At 30.0% G+C, this 20,963-nt stretch overlaps 1 protein-coding gene across 1 annotated transcript; it reads left to right on the top strand.

The window, feature by feature from the left end:
* Nucleotides 1-1,683: 1,683 nt before the first annotated feature.
* On the top strand, nt 1,684-20,642 carry LOC103852753 (O-acyltransferase WSD1). Its single transcript, XM_009129649.3, has 7 exons — nt 1,684-12,287; nt 12,410-12,976; nt 13,064-13,130; nt 13,482-13,576; nt 13,693-13,902; nt 14,005-14,142; nt 14,839-20,642. The coding sequence occupies exons 1-7, from the start codon at nt 12,099-12,101 to the stop codon at nt 15,004-15,006; spliced, it is 1,434 nt and encodes a 477-aa protein (XP_009127897.1). The 5' UTR covers nt 1,684-12,098; the 3' UTR covers nt 15,007-20,642.
* Nucleotides 20,643-20,963: the final 321 nt, after the last annotated feature.

Raw genomic sequence — 20,963 nt, 5'->3', positions numbered from 1 at the left:
TAACATATTAAAAATATTTTATAAATATCCTGATTCAAATGTGTTTTCTCAATTAATTTTAACTATATTTCTTTTTACATCTTAACCACAGCGAAGATATGGTCAGTTAGCTACTTATAATTTTTTATAGGGTACAGAATCAACTTTTCCAAAATAAATTGAAGTATTTTAAAAACCGATACAGAAGAGAAAAAAACTCAGAGAATCAATAAAATGTCACTAAGTCATTAGCTGTGGGCTTGGGCTGATCATTCAGGATCAAGACGACTTTTCGGCTGTTAACTCAATCAAATTTTCTGGCAAATATCCGGTTTTGAAACATTTACTTTTAGTGGATTGGAATCTTGGGCTTTTTTAATAGTGTAAATTATCATTCCATGTGTTTCAGTTTATTTGATACTAAGTGTTTTGTCCGCACATGCGGACTAAATACTTATTAGTTTTTAATTTATTAATTCAAAAATCAGTATATACTGACATATATATATATATATATATATATATATATTTATTTATTTTTATTATTCTATTAAATTTTTAAAACACTAACATATTAAAAATATTTTATAAATATCCTGATTCAAATGTGTTTTCTCAATTAATTTTAACTATATTTCTTTTTACATCTTCATTTTTAAGGGGGGGGGGGGGGGGGGGGGGGGGGGGAGGGGGACAAATATATGGTCAATTAGCTACTTATAATTTTTTATAGGTTACAAAATCAACTTTTCCAAAATAAATTGAAGTATTTTAAAAACCGATAGTTTTCAGAAGAGAAAACAAACCCAGAGAATCAATACAATGTCACTAAGTCAATAGCTGTGGGCTTGGGCTGATCATTCAGGATCAAGACGACTATTCGGCTGTTAACTCAGTCAAATTTTCTGGTAAGGGGGACAAATATATGGTCAATTAGCTACTTATAATTTTATATAGGTTACAAAATCAACTTTTCCAAAATAAATTGAAGTATTTTAAAAACCGATAGTTTTCAGAAGAGAAAACAAACCCAGAGAATCAATACAATGTCACTAAGTCAATAGCTGTGGGCTTGGGCTGATCATTCAGGATCAAGACGACTATTCGGCTGTTAACTCAGTCAAATTTTCTGGTAAGGGGGACAAATATATGGTCAATTAGCTACTTATAATTTTATATAGGTTACAAAATCAACTTTTCCAAAATAAATTGAAGTATTTTAAAAACCGATAGTTTTCAGAAGAGAAAACAAACCCAGAGAATCAATACAATGTCACTAAGTCAATAGCTGTGGGCTTGGGCTGATCATTCAGGATCAAGACGACTATTCGGCTGTTAACTCAGTCAAATTTTCTGGTAAATACCCGGTTTTGAAACATTTACTCTTAGTGGGTTGGAATCTTGGGTTTTTTTAATAGTGTAAATTATTATTCCATGTGTTTCAGTTTATTTGATATTAGGTGTTTTGCCCGCACATGCGGACTAAATACTTATTAGTTTATAATTTATTAATTCAAAAACCAGTATATACTGATATATATATATATATATATATATATATCTTTTATTTTTTATTATTCTATTAAATTTTTAAAACACTAACATATTAAAAATATTTTATAAATATCCTGATACAAATGTTTTTTCTCAATTAATTTTAATTATAATTTTTTTTTACATCTTAATTTTTAAATTATTATTTCCAGATAACAACACAATATATAATAATTATCTTATTTTTTAAATTTTTTATTTTGAAAATTTCATTACATTAATTTATAATAAATTATCTGTTATAACTTATAAACCTAATATTAGTTATATAAAATTCGTTTTTAATTAATTATATAATGAATTTTTTCAAAATTTTATTTTTCATTAATATATAACTACACATCTTTGTTTTTTAAACTTAATAAAAGAAGGAATAAAAAGTGATGTTTGTGAGAACATATTGAAAATAGAAATTGTAACAACATGTTTATCTTGATAATATAAGTTTATAAAATAAACCATTAAAATATGTATAACATTATTACATAAATTGGAGCATTGAGATATACACTAATTATATATTTTCTTATAACATGTTTCTGTTTTTGGATAATTTTTATTTTTATTGTAAATATTTTATGATTAACTAATGTTTAAGCTAATTATTCATTAAAGGTACAAAGATTTTAATCGCTCTAACTTTTAACGTGAGAATTAGAATGCGAAAAATCACTTTGTAAATAATAATGTATATAAAATAGGTTACAATAAATATCAATTATACTTATGAATTAGCATTCAGATACTTTTTATAATATAAGATAGATTACGATAAATATCACTTACATATTATATTATACTATTATTTAACTTTAATATTAAAAAAATACTCAAAAATATATATAATCTTGATTTATTGTATAGATTATATCATAACAGTTACTAATACTTAATTTAAAATAATAATATTATCCAAATTAATGAACTAATGACTCAGCTAAAAATTACTGAACATGATAAATAAGCAAAATTCTCTAAAATTATGGAGAAGACGACAACTAAACAAATTCACTTATCAAATAATAGTATAGATTTAAAAAAATTTACAAAATAAGTTATGTTTTCAATATATTAGATAAAAATTTAACATAAGTTAAAAAAATTGTTTGAGATTTATTGAATTTTTCTTATTAGTTGAGTCAATATGGTTTTATAATATTTTTACATCATCAAGATAAATTATAAAAAAATTGCATATTATTAATTTGTATGTATTAACTCTAAACATCAAATACATAAAGTAGAGAGAGTAGTTTATCCACGCAAAACATTAGATATGGAGGCAAAACGGAACTGGGGACAATACATGAATTTAAACCCAAAACTTACAAAAATAATTCTCTTTTATAATTTTCAAGTGAGGGTACGCACACTATCACCCATACGAAATGCAAGTACACCCGCCCCTTCTCGGAGGCCTGAGGCATTTGCCTACACATGGGCACGGCCCTGGTGTGTCTTGCGGTCATTGCTTGGCTGGTGGTGGGGGATACACATCTGTTCATTTTGATGATGAGACTTTTTAAAGCTTTTTCTTTAGGTAGATACAATTTTAATTCATTAAAAAAACAAAAAAAAATTCATAATAACATATATTAAAAGTTGCCATCTTACATGTTTTATTGACTTTTTCTTATTAACCTAATCATATCGTTATTATCTTTCTTTTATATATAAGACAAGCGGTTATGTTTTTTTTTTGTTCAAATACAAGCGGTTATGTTTATAACCACAAAACTAGATACTGACCCGCGCAGATGCGCGGAATTGTTTATAGTTTATTTTTTTAATTATAATTTTATGAAATTTTATAAATTTTGGTTTGCGTCCAAATTGTATTTTTAATTTTTGGTTTGCTTCCAGTTCAGTTGTGGGTTTTGGTTTTCGGTTTAAGAAATATAATAATTTTTCGGTTCTTTATGAATTTCTTTGGTTTCGATTTTGTTATTTTGTTTTGGTTCAAATAACAATATTAGAAACCGATAATATTTTGAGTTCAATTTGAATGTGTGGCTCTGATTTTGGATTTGGCATTTTATATCTTGATTCTAGTTTAGTAGCTATAATTTTGGTTACATTTTTGGTTTTTATTTTTTTTTTGTTATTGAATGACTTAATATTTTAAATATGTTTAGAGAACAGGTATATCTCAAGATAACATATCCAGTCAGAAAATATCTGTAAATTTCGTACTTTGATGTGATCAATGTAAGCTGTATATTATTTTTGGATTTTATGTGATAGTATGGACTTAGTGTCCACATATATAATTTGAGTTTTATGCTATGGATGGGCAGAAAAATCTGAATCAAAAGAACCAAACTGAATCGGATATGAAAATATAATATAGAATCAAAATTAAAATTGGTTAAACATCCTAACAGGTTCAAAATTTTAGTATCTAGAAAATTGGATCCACTCAAAACCAACAATATCTGAATATATCTGAATTAGATTTATATACCTAAATATATTAATTATTTGAAGATTTAATATCCAATAAAATATCCAAAATATATAAAAAATTTTGAAGTTGTCCAAACTACTTAAAAATATATATACAAATAATCAAAAGTAAATATCTAAAATAGCTAAACAATACTCGAAACACCAAAAATACTTGATATATCTATTGATTCTCCATCTAAATATTTAACCCAAACCAATTTTCTGTTAATTTAAGTATTTTAGCATATATTATTAAAAAAATTATGTTATATTATTTTATTTTTATATTTTGAGAAATTTTAAGTGTATATGAATTTTAAAATTATTGAAATAATTTAAATGGGTAATCGAAACCCAAACGGAATCCGCAAAAATCGGGCCAAAATTTGTAAATACCCAAATGACGCTTAAATCCTTAACATTAAAAATCCGAAACCCGAATAGATCCAAACCGAACCCAAAAACCTCTATGCTCTGTTTCATTGATTATGAGCAGCTCATGAAACAATATTTTGTTTAGATATGATAGTGTGGCCAAATTATATTCAAAATTTTGATGGTGTTAAAAAAATCTCAAATTATACACGAGAAGTTAGCTTAGGATTTGTCCGTGAATGAATATATTAGAATCGGTTTGTTCACATTATGAAAAAATCTGAAGATATAGGATCAATAGAACATTTTCACATGCTAGAAATATATAAAAGACACAATGCAGAAAGTCTGCGAAAATGAGAGGGCAACATATAACTTACTCGCAATGTTTTGCTGTGCTCCCATTACTATCATTGGATGTGACAATGCTCGTATATGTGGCATACTCAGTGCCATAAGACTCCAAAAGGAGGCAATTTAAGTGCTGCCTGAAAGTAAACACCAGTGCACGTCCAGTAGTTTCTGCTCTGTCAGAATTCTGTAGAATTAGAAGAATGACTGCCACTTGTATCTAACTTAGTATTAGAACCTTGATATTCCTTGAGTATTCTTTATTACTCTCCATGGACGCTTTTCTAATTGGTCTTTTATTGTTTCTACTTTCTACTTTCTTTTGTTTTTACCTCAACAACAGTGCCAAGATCTTTGCACTTCACTATTATTCTCTTTCAACCTCACATATGAGCCCTTCACTATGATTTCGTTGAGATTCACTGTCTGTGCAATTCTCACAAGTATATCTCTTCCTTAGCTATTCTCACGTATGCTCCTTCTTTATCCCATGAGCGTGTAGCTTCCTGCAATGAGCAAATTATATCCACAACAACAATCATTAACTCATATGAATTGCTCATAATCTGAATTGGTGACATAGGTAAAGGCATCAAATACATACACACACAAAAAACCCTAAATCATATGTAAACTAACAAATCAACTAAATTCTAAACACTAATTAAAAACTCAAATTTTATTTTGCTAAGATTTTTAGTTTGGATTTGGAATCAAAACCCAGATATAGGTTTCATTGGATGTAATACATTGGCTTTGAGTCGATTGATTGATGATCTTCAATCAGACGGCATCAATGGTATCTTTCACTCATAACCCAAAGCCCTAAACGTATATCCCACCTATCCAACTGCTTTAAACCACAAGAAATACACAAATGATCATTACTATAAAAAGGATCACACTATTCTTAAGCAATATCCTATAGAAAGAGAGAAGCAAACAGAGATTGAAGTCGAGTTTTTTTGCTGGAAAATTGTATAAGCATGTTCGTGAAGACGAAGAATTTCGTTACGGATTAGAATTATGTTTGTGAAGGATGAGATATTAGTTGGTTTAATTTAAGTATATTGGTTACCATATAAAATTGCATATGAAGCTTGTCTTTAATTATATTTAGTCACAACATTCAATGAGTCCAAAAATAAAACATGTCATGGTAAATTTTAAATAGGACTCTGTTTTAATAGATTAGATTGTTCACAGGATTAGTACTGTATCCTTTTCCGATTGGTAAAAACTTCATTTTTGACCAAGTGCGTGTTGGTTTCACCTAAGACTCGCCAAAATTGTGTTCTTAAGAGCGTCCTCATCAAGTAGATACTAAAATAGAGGTTCTCACAATATAATAATAACTAGGTAAAGACCCGCGCCTTGCGCGGGATGAGTTTACGTAATGACAATGTAAAATAAATTTCATATTTGTATTTAACTTTCATAATACATAAAATAAATAACATTTATGAGATAATGTATGTTATGAATTTATAGTAATTAATTCTATTAGAAAGAAGGTGCATTTCATATTTTTTACGTTCGTTCTGGACAGTTTTTAAAACCGGACCGGACCAGACTGGTCGGTCAAGCAGGCCAGATCATGACTCGTTGAAAAAGCTGAATCCAGTTCGATTTAAATCAGGTTATGAAAAAAATGGTTAAACCAGTCAAAATCGGTAAACCCAGTGATCCGGATCAATTTCAAAACTTGGTTCTAAAAAAATAATGTATAATTAATGTATTTTCAGTTGTTATAAAATTTAATATTTCATAATCAACATTAGATTATCACTATTTAACTCTGGTTCTTTTTAATTTAATTTTAAATAAAATAGATAGTAAAAAATATCTTTTTGGCTCATATACTATTCTCAGTTATATACTATTTTCACTTTGTTATATTTATAAAATTCGAAACTTTAGTTGTAAGAATAAATAAATATGGTAACTTGAACGATCAATCATTTGATTTTATTAATTTAAATTTAAATAGTATTCACTTGTTTAATGTATATGTAGCTGGAGCTTATTGTTTATTTTATAATTAATAAAATAGAAATGCGAGCGATGTAGAAATATTCTTTAGATACAAATAATGTAAAATTAGAAAGTTCGGTTCTACCGATTAAACCGGTCCAGCCAGTAGTTATACCAAGTCGATATCTGGTTTGGTTTTCAAAAAAAAAAATCGGACTTATAATTCATATGAATTAGACTATTGAAAATTTTGATGGGCATACAACTCTTACAAACTCAAACAGTGCATTTTACTATTGTAAAAAATCGAAGGAACAACAAAGTCAATTAATCAGATCCTTTCAAAATCATAGCCACACATATAGAAACGTACTCAAAAACCAACTTAAAAATCATTACAAAATCAATAAATTAATTAGAGAGCCATTAATCTCAATGATCAGACAAAAATAAGCAAATGAAAAATATAAACACCTTTTTATCTCTTTAATTTTTCCTGAAGTACAAAACGTAGCACAATATAAAAGCCTTTTTGAATCTCAATGATCAGTCAGAAAGCAAAAAACAAAAAAAATCTCAACCAATAAAATAATGAAATAATAATAATAATAATAATAATAATAATAATAATAATAACAATAATAATAATAATAATAATAATGAAACAAAACAACAATTTGTTTGTCTTCTAAATTCACTCTTTAATAAAATAAAGGATACTTTTTCAAAAAAGTAAAATAAAATAAAGGATACTTAGAATATCTTAAGTTTAAAATGATTAGATTACATAGAGAAATCAAGAATAAAAAAACGTTCAAAATTGTAGGAAGATGATAACCGGTGAACATTCCACTGAACTATTGTCTTTAGACAAAAGAAAATTATGACTCCTGTATTTTCTTCTTAATCACAATTTACTATCGTATTTTAGTTATTTATGGAACCATACACATCAACAGTTTAGAATGTCCAATTTATATGGTATCAACTTCTAATGGATCTGAAATTATAAACAATTTAATATGAAAAAGATGTGTTGACTTTTCATTCTCGAGTGTTATTGGATATGATATATTGGGCTTGATATAAACTAAGCAGGCTTATATTCAAAGTGGCCTTATTTGTTAGTAAACCTATCCTATTAGTATTAGTCATTTGAGTGAACAAATAGGTCTCACAACAAAAAAAACCTGAAACACACATCGACAGCAAAATCGAAAAGGGGGATTAGGGTTCAGTTGCAATCGAATTTCACTCCGAGGATTTAACGCTTTCTTACTATCCTTTCCATCGATTCAGTAAAGTTTATTTTATAAAACAACAACTATTAAAAAATGAACAATACTATCTTCCAGAAATCACTTAAAAATATATATATATATATTAAAACTAATATCATATCCCAAAGTATTTCTGGTGTGGCAAGACCAAACAATATTTGAGAACTTGCTGTGTCTGTGATGAACAAAGTTAAAAAAGATAAGAGATGAAAACAAAATTGTTGATATGGCTTTTGTTTGTAGAATGCAATCTAATAGGTAGTGACATTATATATAGCTAAATGGTGGGCTCAATGAATGACATTACCATATATTCAATTATTGAGGGATATTACATATGAATTGCTCAATTTGCGATAACATAACTATAGTAAGTCGAAATTTACTCTTTTAATAACTTTGGAAAGTCTCAATTTACTCAGTTTTATAACTGTTGAAAGGGGAATAATTGCTTGATTCACGTTACCAGTTATAGCAATGTACATTAAACTACACCCGTAACATTAATACTGATGTTCAAAAAAAAAAAAACATTAATACTAACATTCATTTCTTAGAAATTTACGAATCCCTTTACCCCCTATATATAATAATAAATATTAACTGCATGTATGTACCCGTTATATCATCTAAGTTCATGGTAAAGACAAAGTAAATAGCCAATTAAAATTAAGAAACCAAATCAATCAAAACCATAACTTGGTAAAATTTCCAACATGACTAAACCATAGTACATTAAACGGAGTTTCACCATTGTAATGCATCAATAATAAAAACTTGAACATCTAATCTAAAATGTTGGAACTATCGTTGATAGGGATGTATACGTTTCCTATATAACTTTGTTTTGGCATATGTTTCCAATAGTTTTTTTTGTGGAATTTTTATATAACATGTCTGTTCTCAACACTGGTGAAAGAAACTTGAATGAAGTTTGTAACATGTTATTCTAAAGAGTGGCTAAGCTTTATAACATGTTTCTATAAAAACATTTAGATTATGAAAATTAACACGATTGACAATAACTCAAAATGTTCATTTTGTAGGTACATATGTATGTGGGATTCACTGAAGAACTGTTCATTGTCAAAGTATTGGTGTGTTCAATAAAAAATGACTATATAATTTATGTTATAATAAATGGTCGTTTTGTCAAAATGTCATATTAGGAAATATAGTCGGACAAAATTATTTAGGTCAGTGGCAGTAGTTGTAAATTCTCTAGTAATGAAAGGGTCTCTACATAACTTGGCTGAGGAGGGCTGAGAGGTTGGCACGTCAGCATAATGGCAGTGATGTAAATATAATACAAAATTAAGGTTACTCTTTCTCAATGTTTCTCCATTAATAAGAAAGGGATAATTTTGTGACTATTTAGTTATATATTCAATTTTAAATAAAAGAAAATGTTGTAACTAGTAGGGAAGTAATACACTTACATTGGGCTTTTCCATTTTCTCTTGCTCTATATATCTTTTCATTATTTTTCCAAAAACTTCTATCGTGTATCTCATAAGAGTATCTAAAAAAAATAGTACAAAATTTTAAAAGTAAAAAAGGTGAGAGAAACTCTTGTAAAATAGAACTTTCACGATACTCTCTAGAACCATTTTACTATTGTGTCAGTTTATAATTGGCTTATTTTTTCAATGGAAATTAAAATTTAATTATTTATCAAAAATGCATTAAAACAACATTATTTAGATACTTATTCTTAGATATTTACCATTAAAATTGATCTTAGGCAGCCCCAATGAAGATTTTTTTAGTCAGGTTCTAAGTATTAAAATAATGAATTTTTTTTATAAAAAGTGAATATAGAGAAACTAATTGTTCTACATTTAGATCCTTAACAAAAAAAAAAGATAAGGTACTCTTTACACATAGGTTAATTTTTTATTGGTTTATCTCAATATTATGATTTATAATTTATCTATTAATTAAATAACAAAAAGATATTTATATTAAATTTGTTAGAACTGTTTGAGAAAATACTCCCTGTTAATCATGCTCTTAGGATCTTTAATTTGGCTCGTCACTTCTCAGTCAACCAAAATTATACAAAGTAACTTTCTCGGATTGCACACTTATTGGGAATAACATCTTCCCTGCTTTGTTGGTAATTCTACAGTCTTGTTGCGTCAATTATGTAAACCCTACTTTGTACATAAAACAAAAACAAAACCCTACATATAGATAGTTCGTGAATCAAAACATTGTTTTTTTCCTGAAAATTTGAAAGCACACACATTTCAAAAACGAGTTTGTTAGAGTTCCAATCTTGTTTCTTTGGCAGAAGAAAAGTATTGTGAATTTAATTCCCAGCAAGCATAGATATCATATTTGATTTTCCTTTTTAATTGATCGATATCATACTTGGATGATTGACAGGTCTTTTGGGCCCCGGGACAAGAATTTAGACTATGTTTGAGTGATAGCCATATTACATGTTCTTGTTTTTGGCCTGAAATTATGTAGAAGGTTTTAGCTCATAACTTCTAAGTAAAATAAACAAAAAAAAAAATCTTGAAAATGAAAAGAAAAACATCAATTTATGATCTTCCTGAAAAGATTGGGATGAAAACATATAAGCTCGAGTCTTTTTACTGCAAAATCCGTTTTGTAAGACTAGTAGTGGTGTCCATATGATTTGTAAAAACCCGTGCACGGTCTCAGATGAGACATGCATGCTACATCAACCATAGAAAGCACGTAGTAGCGTTATTATCATAAGAAAAAATATTACTACACAGATATATAGTTTATGGTACACGTCAATTATTACACATTTAATGTTGTCCTATTTTGTTGAAGTTTCAGTCGTCCTTTTTATTTAATTTGCTGAAGAAAAGTAGTTCACCAATTTAATTGGGATCGATTGTTAGTCTACAAAATTGAACAAATACGTGAAACATGCTACTCCAACGTAAAACCATGATCTGCCATAAAATTATGATTTATGTTTGCATAATCTATTCTATGATAAAAAAAAATCTTTGATTTCACGGTAGCATGATGATTTTCTTCGTTATAAACTATTTTGATTATTCAACGGAAAATTGACATTCTACTTTCTATTGCATAATCATGGTTATGCTATTCTGATGCAGAATTATTATTATTGCCAAATAATGTTCCATAATTTTGCGATTACAGTTTCTAATGCAAAATAGTGATTTGTGATTACAATACAGAATACCGGTTACAAAATGGAAGGTGAGGCGTGAAGCTCTTCCAATTGCAGTCTTGGCTTCCCTATGAGTAATCATCATTCCCACTAACTCAAGCATTATAGACTCAACCTTGTTATTATTCTTTTTGCCAAGGTTTACTCTGTGTAGTTCAAAAATGTTGTAATCTTTTACAAATTATTCTCGTATTTATATGATATTAACAAATATGGTAAAAAATACAAAATCCAGTATAATCTTTATGCAGTAAACGTTAATAACTTGATATATCAATATAATTGTTTGTTTAAAATCAAATTCCCACTATTTTTTATACCTTTTTATAAATGTGATGGTAAAGTGTAAAATTTACGAGTCCAAATTTTATAGTTTCTAGTCATGTAGATGATTTACAAATGTGAATTAAGATATTAATCCATGCTAGAAATTAAAATAATAATCACATCATCATGTAATCGTTTTATTATTGAGCTGTTAAGTTGTTGTCACACTACAATGAAGACTAACCATAATCGTAAGCAGTGAGATATAAAGCATTGAAGTGTTTTGTAAAAAGTATTAGTTAAAAACTTTTGCGAATCTTTGACAAAAAAAAAAAACTTTTGCGAAAATCTCGTTTTTGTTGATGTAAAGAAATAAAAAATAAGAAAATTATAAAAGTAAAAGAAAACAATGATCGTATAAGATCTTTAGAAAAACGAGTATAAGATAAGGAAAAACTATCGTTTTGTACGAAAACTCATGATCAAAGGAATATACAAATGAAATACGATTTTTTGAGACAAAAACGAAAGAAACATTTTTTTTAACGCTTGAAATATAATATCCATCTTTACAACATCTTGAAATACAATAATATTGATAGCTACGTGAAGCTTAGCATGTGTATATAACTCAACCATGCACTTTGTGGATTATTCATATAAACAGCCAAAAAGAAGAATATATGGCAATGGAGAAGCCGATGATTTCTGGAGAGGTGCCGGTCAGCCCGTTTTCACGGCTGTTCAGCATGCCAGGACTCGATTGCTTCAACATCGTAACCATCGGATTCAAACACGAAGCCAATCCATCAGCCTTTGTTGAAGGCTTGAAAAACACTTTGCTCAACCATCCACGCTTCTCTAGCATACTAGTAATTATAACACACATGTTCATATATGAATTTACATATATATACTCTTGCAACGATATTGCCATATTGGTGCGCGACTTTGAATTAAGTTTGAACATATTTGTTTATGTAAAACTTTGTAGGAGACAGGAGTTGGTGGAAAAAAAGCCAAATGGATTCCCACAAAAGTAAAAGCTGAAGATCATGTAGTTGTTCCGGATATAGATCCCACTATTCAAAATCCTGATCAGTTTCTAGAGGATTATACATCAAATATGGTTTTTTCACCAATTGATATGTCGAAACCGTTGTGGGAGATGCATATACTCAATATGAAAACATCAGATGCAGAATCTTTCCTTGTGGCAAGATTTCATCACTCCTTGGGTGATGGGATGTCACTTATGTCTCTTTTACTCGCTTGTAGTCGAAAAGCAAGTGACCCAGAGTCATTGCCCACTTTGGTTGCTCCAAAGAAAAGCAAAGTAACCAATGTTTTGTGGTCGTTGGTTGCTCGTGTGTGGTTCATAATTAGACTAATGTGCAACACTTTTGTTGAAGTTTTCAATTTTCTGCTCATTTTATGTTCCGTCCGCGACGCTGCAACTCCGCTTATGGAGAAACCAATTGCTACACTTAGCCCTAACAAATTTATTCATAGAGTAATTAGTTTGGACGATGTGAAAATCGTGAAGAACGCAATGAATATGGTATGTTATTCCTTTTTCTGGTATTGCCTATTACTTAACAGTTGACCAAACGTGAACTTCAATAATTTCTTGTCGTCTCTTAATCAGACTGTGAATGATGTTATTCTTGGAATGGTGCAAGCTGGTCTTTCACGATATTTGAGTCAAAAATATGGTACATCTTTCTATACATTTATATTAAGTACTACTCCCTCCGTTTTTTAATATAATTCGTTTTATAGCTATACACGTAGATTAAGAAAACCATTAATTTCTTATATTTTCTAAACAAAAATATCATTAATTATTTACTTAACCACAATTGAACCAATAGAAAAATAGAAGATATATTACCATTGGTCATACAACATTAATTATTAGTAAATTCTACATAGAAAATCGAAAACGACATATAATTTAGAACAAAAAAATTCCTCTAAAACGACTTATATTAAAAAACGGAGGAAGTAATGAATTGCATTTATTCACGTTTCTTACAATTCTTGTTTTGATCTTTTGGAAACAGATTCTGAAACAAATTCGAAGTTAAAGAGATCTCTTGAAAATGTTTCTCTTCGAGCTGCTGTATTCTTTAACCTAAGATCAAATAAGAAAATCGAGGTGCAAAATAACAAACATGCCAAAACGGTCTCAAATATTTTCTATATTTATATTATATATTATAACCTCAACGCTCTAATTAATCTTTTTTCTTTTTCAAAAAAAAAAAAATATAGGATCTTGCTAAAATGATGGCGAAACTTTCAACGTCAAGATGGGGAAACTCAATTGGTTATGTTATGATTCCGCTATGGATGAGATCTGAAAACGATATATTTGAATACATCCGACGAGCCAAAACAATAATGGATCGGAAAAAACTCTCACTTGAGCCTTTATTTTCCTATGTGTTGCTCAAATTGACCGTCGAAATTTTCGGATCCAAGGTGAGTTAGTATATATTTCGTACTTCGATCATTTCAGATATATTATTTATGTGAATGATGAATCCTAATGGAATCATTTGGTTGTGTGAGGGTGGGAAACAGGCACTAAGAAATCTTGCAATGAGAATTTTCGGACGATCAACAATCATATTGTCAAATGTTGCCGGTCCATCCGAAGAAATAAGCCTTTTCGACCACCAAATTTCTTACGTTGCTGCAAGTGTATCCGGTTTTCCACAGGTATGACCCTATGTCTTCCTTGATATCTTTTACAAGTAGAGTATCAGCGTTGTTGTAGATACACATTGAGTTTATTAATAGTAAATTTGAATAAGGGAACAATATTAACCGCAATGAATTACTCATTATGTTTCATAATAAGTGACTTATAATGTTTTCATGCGAATTAAATTTTTTGTTAAATGGTCTGTTTTACCACTATTTAATATAATTTTTTGTTTAATTTTATTAATAAATTAAAAAATAAAAGCAAATTTTAGCAAATTTTGTTTAAAATATGCATGAAAATGTAAAACGACATTTATAATGAAACAAAAATTTAAAAGTTAAAACAACACTTAATATAAAACAGAGAGAGTAAAAAATTTCTCGAAAATTGTATAAAATGTCCCAAAATAAAAGATTTTCATCTTCTTTCTTCTTTTTCTATTTTTTTTAATTTATAAGTGACTTAGTAAAAACTCATCAATGATGGTTTTTTTTACTTCTAAAATGGTAACTTTTTTTCCTTTATAACACAAAAAATGAAAAGAAAAACTAATATATGATAAATTGATATATAATTATTGGGAGTTTAGTTTAGTTTTCTTCTAAGTTATCATTGCGTTTGAACGAATGAAACAGTATATATATATATATATATATATATATATATATATGTAGAGGAGACTAACAACATGTTGTTTGTTGGATAAGGCACTCATTGTCCACATAACAAGCTATGTAAACAAAGTTATCATCAATCTTGGAGTTGATCTCGACGTAATTCCAGACCCTCATCACCTATGTGATCACATGGTCGAAGCTCTCCAGATGATGAAATCAGCTGCAGAAGAAAAATGTTCTGCCGATTTAAACGTTTAAAACGAAATGTTTGACGTAGAGATCAAAACCTACTCATCCCAATTCCTATGATATACTTGTGTTATCGATATATACTGTTTTCAATAAATGTTGTTTTCAATAAAGGTATGTGCGTGTTGCAGTTATTCATTTCCTAAGATATGTGTGTTATCTATGTATAAATATTTTTCCATAAATATTACTATGTCATTTATTATACAAGAACGTTATGCTATTTATTGCCACAAGAACATAAATGTTACGTCAATTTCGAAACAGTTTGATAATTTCTGATAGGCATGATCATTCGAATTTTGGTTTGCTTAACTTGGGTTTTGAGTTTTGGGTTTTCAGTTTTCGATTTTAGGTAACAAAATAGGAACCTCCTTAAAACCGGTTCAGATCGGTTCGGTTATCATTCGTTTGGTACTTTGGTTATCATTTAGTTCGGTTTGGTAGAAGTAATTATGTCAGGAACTGGTAAAGTTCTAAAACATTATCGGGTATAATTCGGTTATGGTACTTTATACCTAAACTACTTAATATATACATATATATTTATCCATATCATGTTTTAAAATAGTTTATAAAGAATTAAAGATTTAATTGGTGACCACTAAAAAAAAGCAAGAATAAAAAGGGAAAAAATGAAAGAGAACGAAATGAAAAATTAGAAATATTTATTATTTATTATTTATTCTTGAATTTAATAATGAACATTCTTCTATAATTTTTTAAATTATAGAAATAAGAAGGAACAATATGTGAAAATTATTTTGTATAAATGGTGTAAAATTTTAAAAATGAAAAAAATTCATTATTTCCACTCAATTCTTTTGATTACTATTTAGAACCTAAGAGTATTTGAATCAGTTTGCCCAAAAAAAAAAGTATTTGAATAGGTTTTAAGTCTAGAAGCATGAAACGACATCAAAAGATCTGAACCAAAGAGGAAAGAAGACAAAGCTGGCATCAGCTTGGGGGCACATCCAAAGCTCGGCGGGTCCGCTACACCATTAAAAAGGAAAATTGAAAGATAATTGATTTAGCATTGGTCTTTCCGAGGGCTGACAGTAAACTGTTATGATAGATATATTCTTTTCTTTATTTTCATATCAACTTATTTTATTAATTTGAATGAGACAGTACATAGTCTTCCTGAAGAAGAGATGTTATGTTGTTTGGTACATAGTTATGAAATAAAAATGAAACTCGAGTTGGATTCGAAGTCGCCGACTTATCTGCAACCTTATTTGATCTTTTGTTGATCCATCTGTATTCAACTGCTTCAAACTTCTTACTCCATTCTCGAATATCTCTTGTCCAATTGTAAACTTGAAAGTTGAGCTTATTATCTTGTAGAATTTCTTTTGTTGTTCTGCAATCTGTCTCCATAATTATTTTACGATATCCTAAACTCCAACAATGCTGAAGCGCCATAAGGATTGCTTGTAGTTCACTTTCCAGTGCTCTTTGCACTCGTTTACCTGTAGCTTGTGCAGCTCCTCTATAAATTCCATTTGAATATCTCACAACCCAACCTGCAGCTGTTAGTGTTTCGTCATTAATAAAGCTTCCATCTGTATTGCATTTAATCCATCCCTGTGGAGGCCTTAACCAATGTCCTTGTGGATGAACCGTTGTAGTATTGTTTCTCCGAACCACCTCAGATGTATCTGTATCCTCAATCTGCTTCCATTCTTTTGCATCACTCTTAGCGTAGCGTATGATGTTCATCCAATGTGTATGTTTTTGTTGAAAAACTAAAGCGTTCCTTCCTTTCCATAATCTCCATAGGATCCAGACTGGTAAATCTTGAAAATGACGTAGCCCTGCTGATGTACAGATCTGTAGACAGGCTCCAATCTTATCTTTTAGACTGGCCGAGGGATTTAAGAATCGTTAAATTTGAAAGTCCTGAGGCTCTCCATATCTGCTTTGCATACTCACATTCAAAGAATATATGATCTTCTGTCTCTTCCGCATTACAGCAACGTCGGCATACTGCATCTCTTATCACATGATATCTCTTCAAATTGCTCCCTATAGCTAATGATAGATATATTCTAATTTGCGTAAAACATAGAAAAAAATAGGATATAAGAAGACATATTTTATTTGTTGATAAATCATAGAACAAAAGTTGTAATGCATATTCTGAACTACTTAAATGATATAAGAAAACTTAATATGTATTCTAAACATTGGTCAAAATTAAAATAACCTAAACTCTAAATTTTAGATGATGGAAAACAATAAATAAAAAAAATATCAAATTTATTTTTAAAAACACTTGTATAAATATATATTCTGTAATTATTTAAATTTACTCTTTATTCAATTTAAATAAAATAATTTAATTAAGTATTGATAATTATTTTCAAAAGTCAATTTGGGAGGTTGGTTACCCTGTTCGGGAACGCGCTAGGCGCTAATCGAGCAGTCGGGTTGGGCCTAGCGCCTAAAGAGAAAATCAGAAGATTAATCGAAAATTATGCTTGGCGAAATTTTTAGATTGTTTACTATGTCATAAAACATGTTAATCTTTAATTGTGAATATTGTATAACATTAATACATTTTCATGTTTAAGATTGTATAAAATACACAAATAGAATATATAAACTTAATATAGTGTAATTTTCATCAAAATTATGAATATAAATGATATTTATAAAATTTTAGATCAAATAAATAAATAAAAATATTATTAAAAATAAATTGTAAGTGACTGAAGTGTAGATTAGATGTTAAGACATGAGCCTACATGAGAATTAGATAGCTGAAACTTATCAAGTTCAAAAGAACATGCCATGTTCGTTTGTACATCTGGAAGATGCATCGAGATGGTTAATCTAGATGCTTTATCAAGATGTTCTATTTGGGTGTTGTCCGTTTCTTCATTTCGTATATGCATCCAGATGAATCATCTAAATGCAACTATGTTTGTTTGTTGTTTTATTTTTTAATTTGCATCTGCATTCAGGTGGACTTGTCAATAAAATGATTAAAATATATTTTTAAAATTTTGGCGGTAAAATAGCATTTTAACGGTTTTGACGGAATATATTTTTTGCGGTTTTTGCGGAAAATGTGTTTTGACAAAAATGTGTTTTTGTAGTTTCGGCGGAAAATGCATTTTTTGCGGTTTTGGCGGGAAAATTGTTTTTTGCGGTTTTGGCAGAAATGTGTTTTTGACGTAAAAGTGCGTTTTTGCTTTGATGGGAAAATGTTTTTTCGCGTTTTGGCGAAAAATGCATTTTTGTAGTTTTGGCGGAAAGAATGCATTTTTGCGTTTTGAAGGAAAAAGTGTATTTTTGCGTTTTTGGCAGAAAATATTTTTGCGGTTTTTGCAAAAAAATGCGATTTGACGAAAAATGTGTTTTTGCGGTTTTGGTGGTAACATGCGTTTTTTGCGTTTTTGGCGGAAAAATGTTTTTCGGTTTTGGCGGAAACATGCGTTTTTTGCGTTTTTGGAGGAAATATGCGTCTTCCCGGTTTTGCGGAAACATTCGTTTTTTTGTATTTTTGGCGGGAAAATATGTTTTTTTGATTTTGGTGCGTTTTTCCAGTTTTTACGAAAACATGTGTTTTTGCGTTTTTGCCGGGAAAATGCGTTTTAATACATTTTTCCGGTTTTGGCGAAGAAATAAATTTTACGATTTTGACGGAAAAGTATGTTTTCGGTTTACTTGTTTATTAGTTTTGGCGGAAAAATGTATTTTTCGGTTCTGGCGGAAAAATATATATGGAAAAATATAGGTTTTTTGGTTTGAAATAATATTTTGATTTTAAAAAATATTTTGTCATTTATCATTTTGGACCGAAATACTCACCTTCATATGCAGGGCCGGCCCTGAGCTAAAGTTTTAGGCGCCAAATAATGTTAGATTTTTCAGGGGCGCCAAAGTACCAAGAGTAAGGATAGGGTTCGACACTTTCAGGCAGTATTTTAATGACTATTTATTTTGCACGTAAGTTTGAAGAATTTGGGCTTTAGGCGCCTCGTGATGATGGGCTGGTACTGTTCATATGGGTGAAAATTTGGCAAAATTTTTTAAAAATTCAGCAGGATGATCGAACATTATAATGTACAAAACGAACATCAATGGTACCAGATGAATCACCTGGGTTAGCAAACAAACCGCACTTTCATCTCTGCAGCCCATGGACACTACGAACCGCACCCTCATCATCTCTGCAGCCCATGGATACTCCTGAGATGCTTTGGTTATGTGGGTTGGAACTCCATTAATGGCGCACAGGTGCATACCGATTTTTTTCTATCTTTTAGTTAGGCCTGGGTATTCGGATCTTCGGATCGGGTTCGGGTCGGTTCCTTTCGGGTCCGGGTCGTTCGGGTCTAGAAAATTTATACCCAATAGGTACTTGAGAGGATTTCGGTTCGGGTTCGGGTCGGTTCCTACCGGGTCCGGGTCGGTTCGGGTCTAAAAATAAAAAACCTGCAAAAGAACCTGTTATTTTCGGATCACATCTGGTTCCGGTTCGGGTACAAGTTTTTCGGGTTATTTTCGGTTCAGTTCCATGAGTTTCAGATATTTTTCAGTAGTTCTCGTAACATTTAACCTGAAACCCGAAATCTTTACCCATGTAAACCTGTTTACGAAGCATTGAAAACCAAATAGCCATAATTTCATATCAAACTTATATGTTTTTGCAAACAATTTAACCACACAAAAGTACTAAATAACATAAATCTTATGAAGTTTCAATCCAAAAACAAAAGAAAATAGAAAACAACAACTTCATCACGTCTTCTCCCAAGTTTCTTTGCTTCGAAATCAAGTTGAACAATGAACAAAAGTCAAATCACAAAACAACAAAACAAAACTCAAAAATCAAAAGAATCAAACAAACGTAACTTAGTCATCAAGTGAATCATCGAGCAAGACAAAAACGAAACGAAACCATTATCAACAATAAAAAAGTGGAGACTACCACAGAATTAAGAAACTTGGGTTTAGATTAAGGAATTATCACAAAATTAATTTGAGAAGTCTCAAAAAGTAGAGAAGAAGAAATTAGATGAGTATGATTTAGGTCTTCCAGTTTGATTGATAAGTTTTTTTAGGTTTTGTTCAAGATTGAAGGCTGTTTGGGGGAGTGGAAACGACTGCAAGAGCCGAGGAGATACCGAGGTTTGAGACAAAACATTAAGTGACGCGCTGTAACTTGAAGTCTTAAAGCACGCCTATTTGTGTTTTTTCGGTTCCATTAATACCCGTTCGGGTATCGGGTCTTATCCGGATCCGAACCTGTACCCACGGGTCTATGAATAAAATATCCAACAGGTTAATCTACACATACTTATACCTGTACCTGGACCTGTGATTTCGGGTCGGTTCTGGTTCGGGTTTTCGGGTCCAGGTTAAAATGCCCAGGCCTACTTTTAGTTAAAAGGATCTACTTTCAATATTAATGAGCTACCGATTTTTGTATTTTTCTTCTTTTAGTATGTATTCTTTTGTTTAGGTTTAGCCTACGTGAGATTCTCTCTTTCTTCTTTTAGAGAGAGAATTTTCTCTCCATCGCTCCCCTCTTATCAAACCCTAGATCTTTCAGAGGAAAGTGATGATTCTCTTTTTGGTGTAGTATATGTTCGATCTTTGATCAACTGTCTTTTCGGATTGCCGAGTTATCCTTTAGCTTTGGCCATTTTTATTTTGTACTTCAGTCTCGTCGAAGCTTCTCTTCATTCACCATCTTTTATCTTTGATTGAGATTGAAATAATCTGCTTTTCATCCGATTTTCACTCTAATCCCGTAGGTGATTGAGCAGATACTTTCGTTTCATCGCTCAACTCAACCTCTCTCTAGGGGAATCAGACTTCCTCTGTTAATAGTTACCCAGATTTGGTGTTAAGGAAAGCATCTCTGATGAGAGTTATGAAGCGGATTTGATAAGTCGTTTATGAAGTGGATTAAGAAAAGTTGGCGTTTTTTCCAAAACGGTCCGACA

Source organism: Brassica rapa, chromosome A02, assembly GCF_000309985.2.
Source record: "Brassica rapa cultivar Chiifu-401-42 chromosome A02, CAAS_Brap_v3.01, whole genome shotgun sequence".
Classification (NCBI taxonomy): domain Eukaryota; kingdom Viridiplantae; phylum Streptophyta; class Magnoliopsida; order Brassicales; family Brassicaceae; genus Brassica; species Brassica rapa.
The sequence above is the reverse complement of the archived record's forward strand: the minus strand, read 5'-3'. Positions and strand labels throughout refer to the sequence as shown.

What these genes read in the sequence shown, in the direction of transcription:
- LOC103852753 (XM_009129649.3), top strand. Translation starts at nt 12,099, where the DNA reads ATGGCAATGGAGAAGCCGATGATTTCTGGAGAGGTGCCGGTCAGCCCG. An exon ending in CACGCTTCTCTAGCATACTA is followed by an intron (nt 12,288 to 12,409) that starts GTAATTATAACA and finishes AAAACTTTGTAG; the next exon opens with GAGACAGGAGTTGGTGGAAA. An exon ending in GATCAAATAAGAAAATCGAG is followed by an intron (nt 13,577 to 13,692) that starts GTGCAAAATAAC and finishes AAAAAAATATAG; the next exon opens with GATCTTGCTAAAATGATGGC.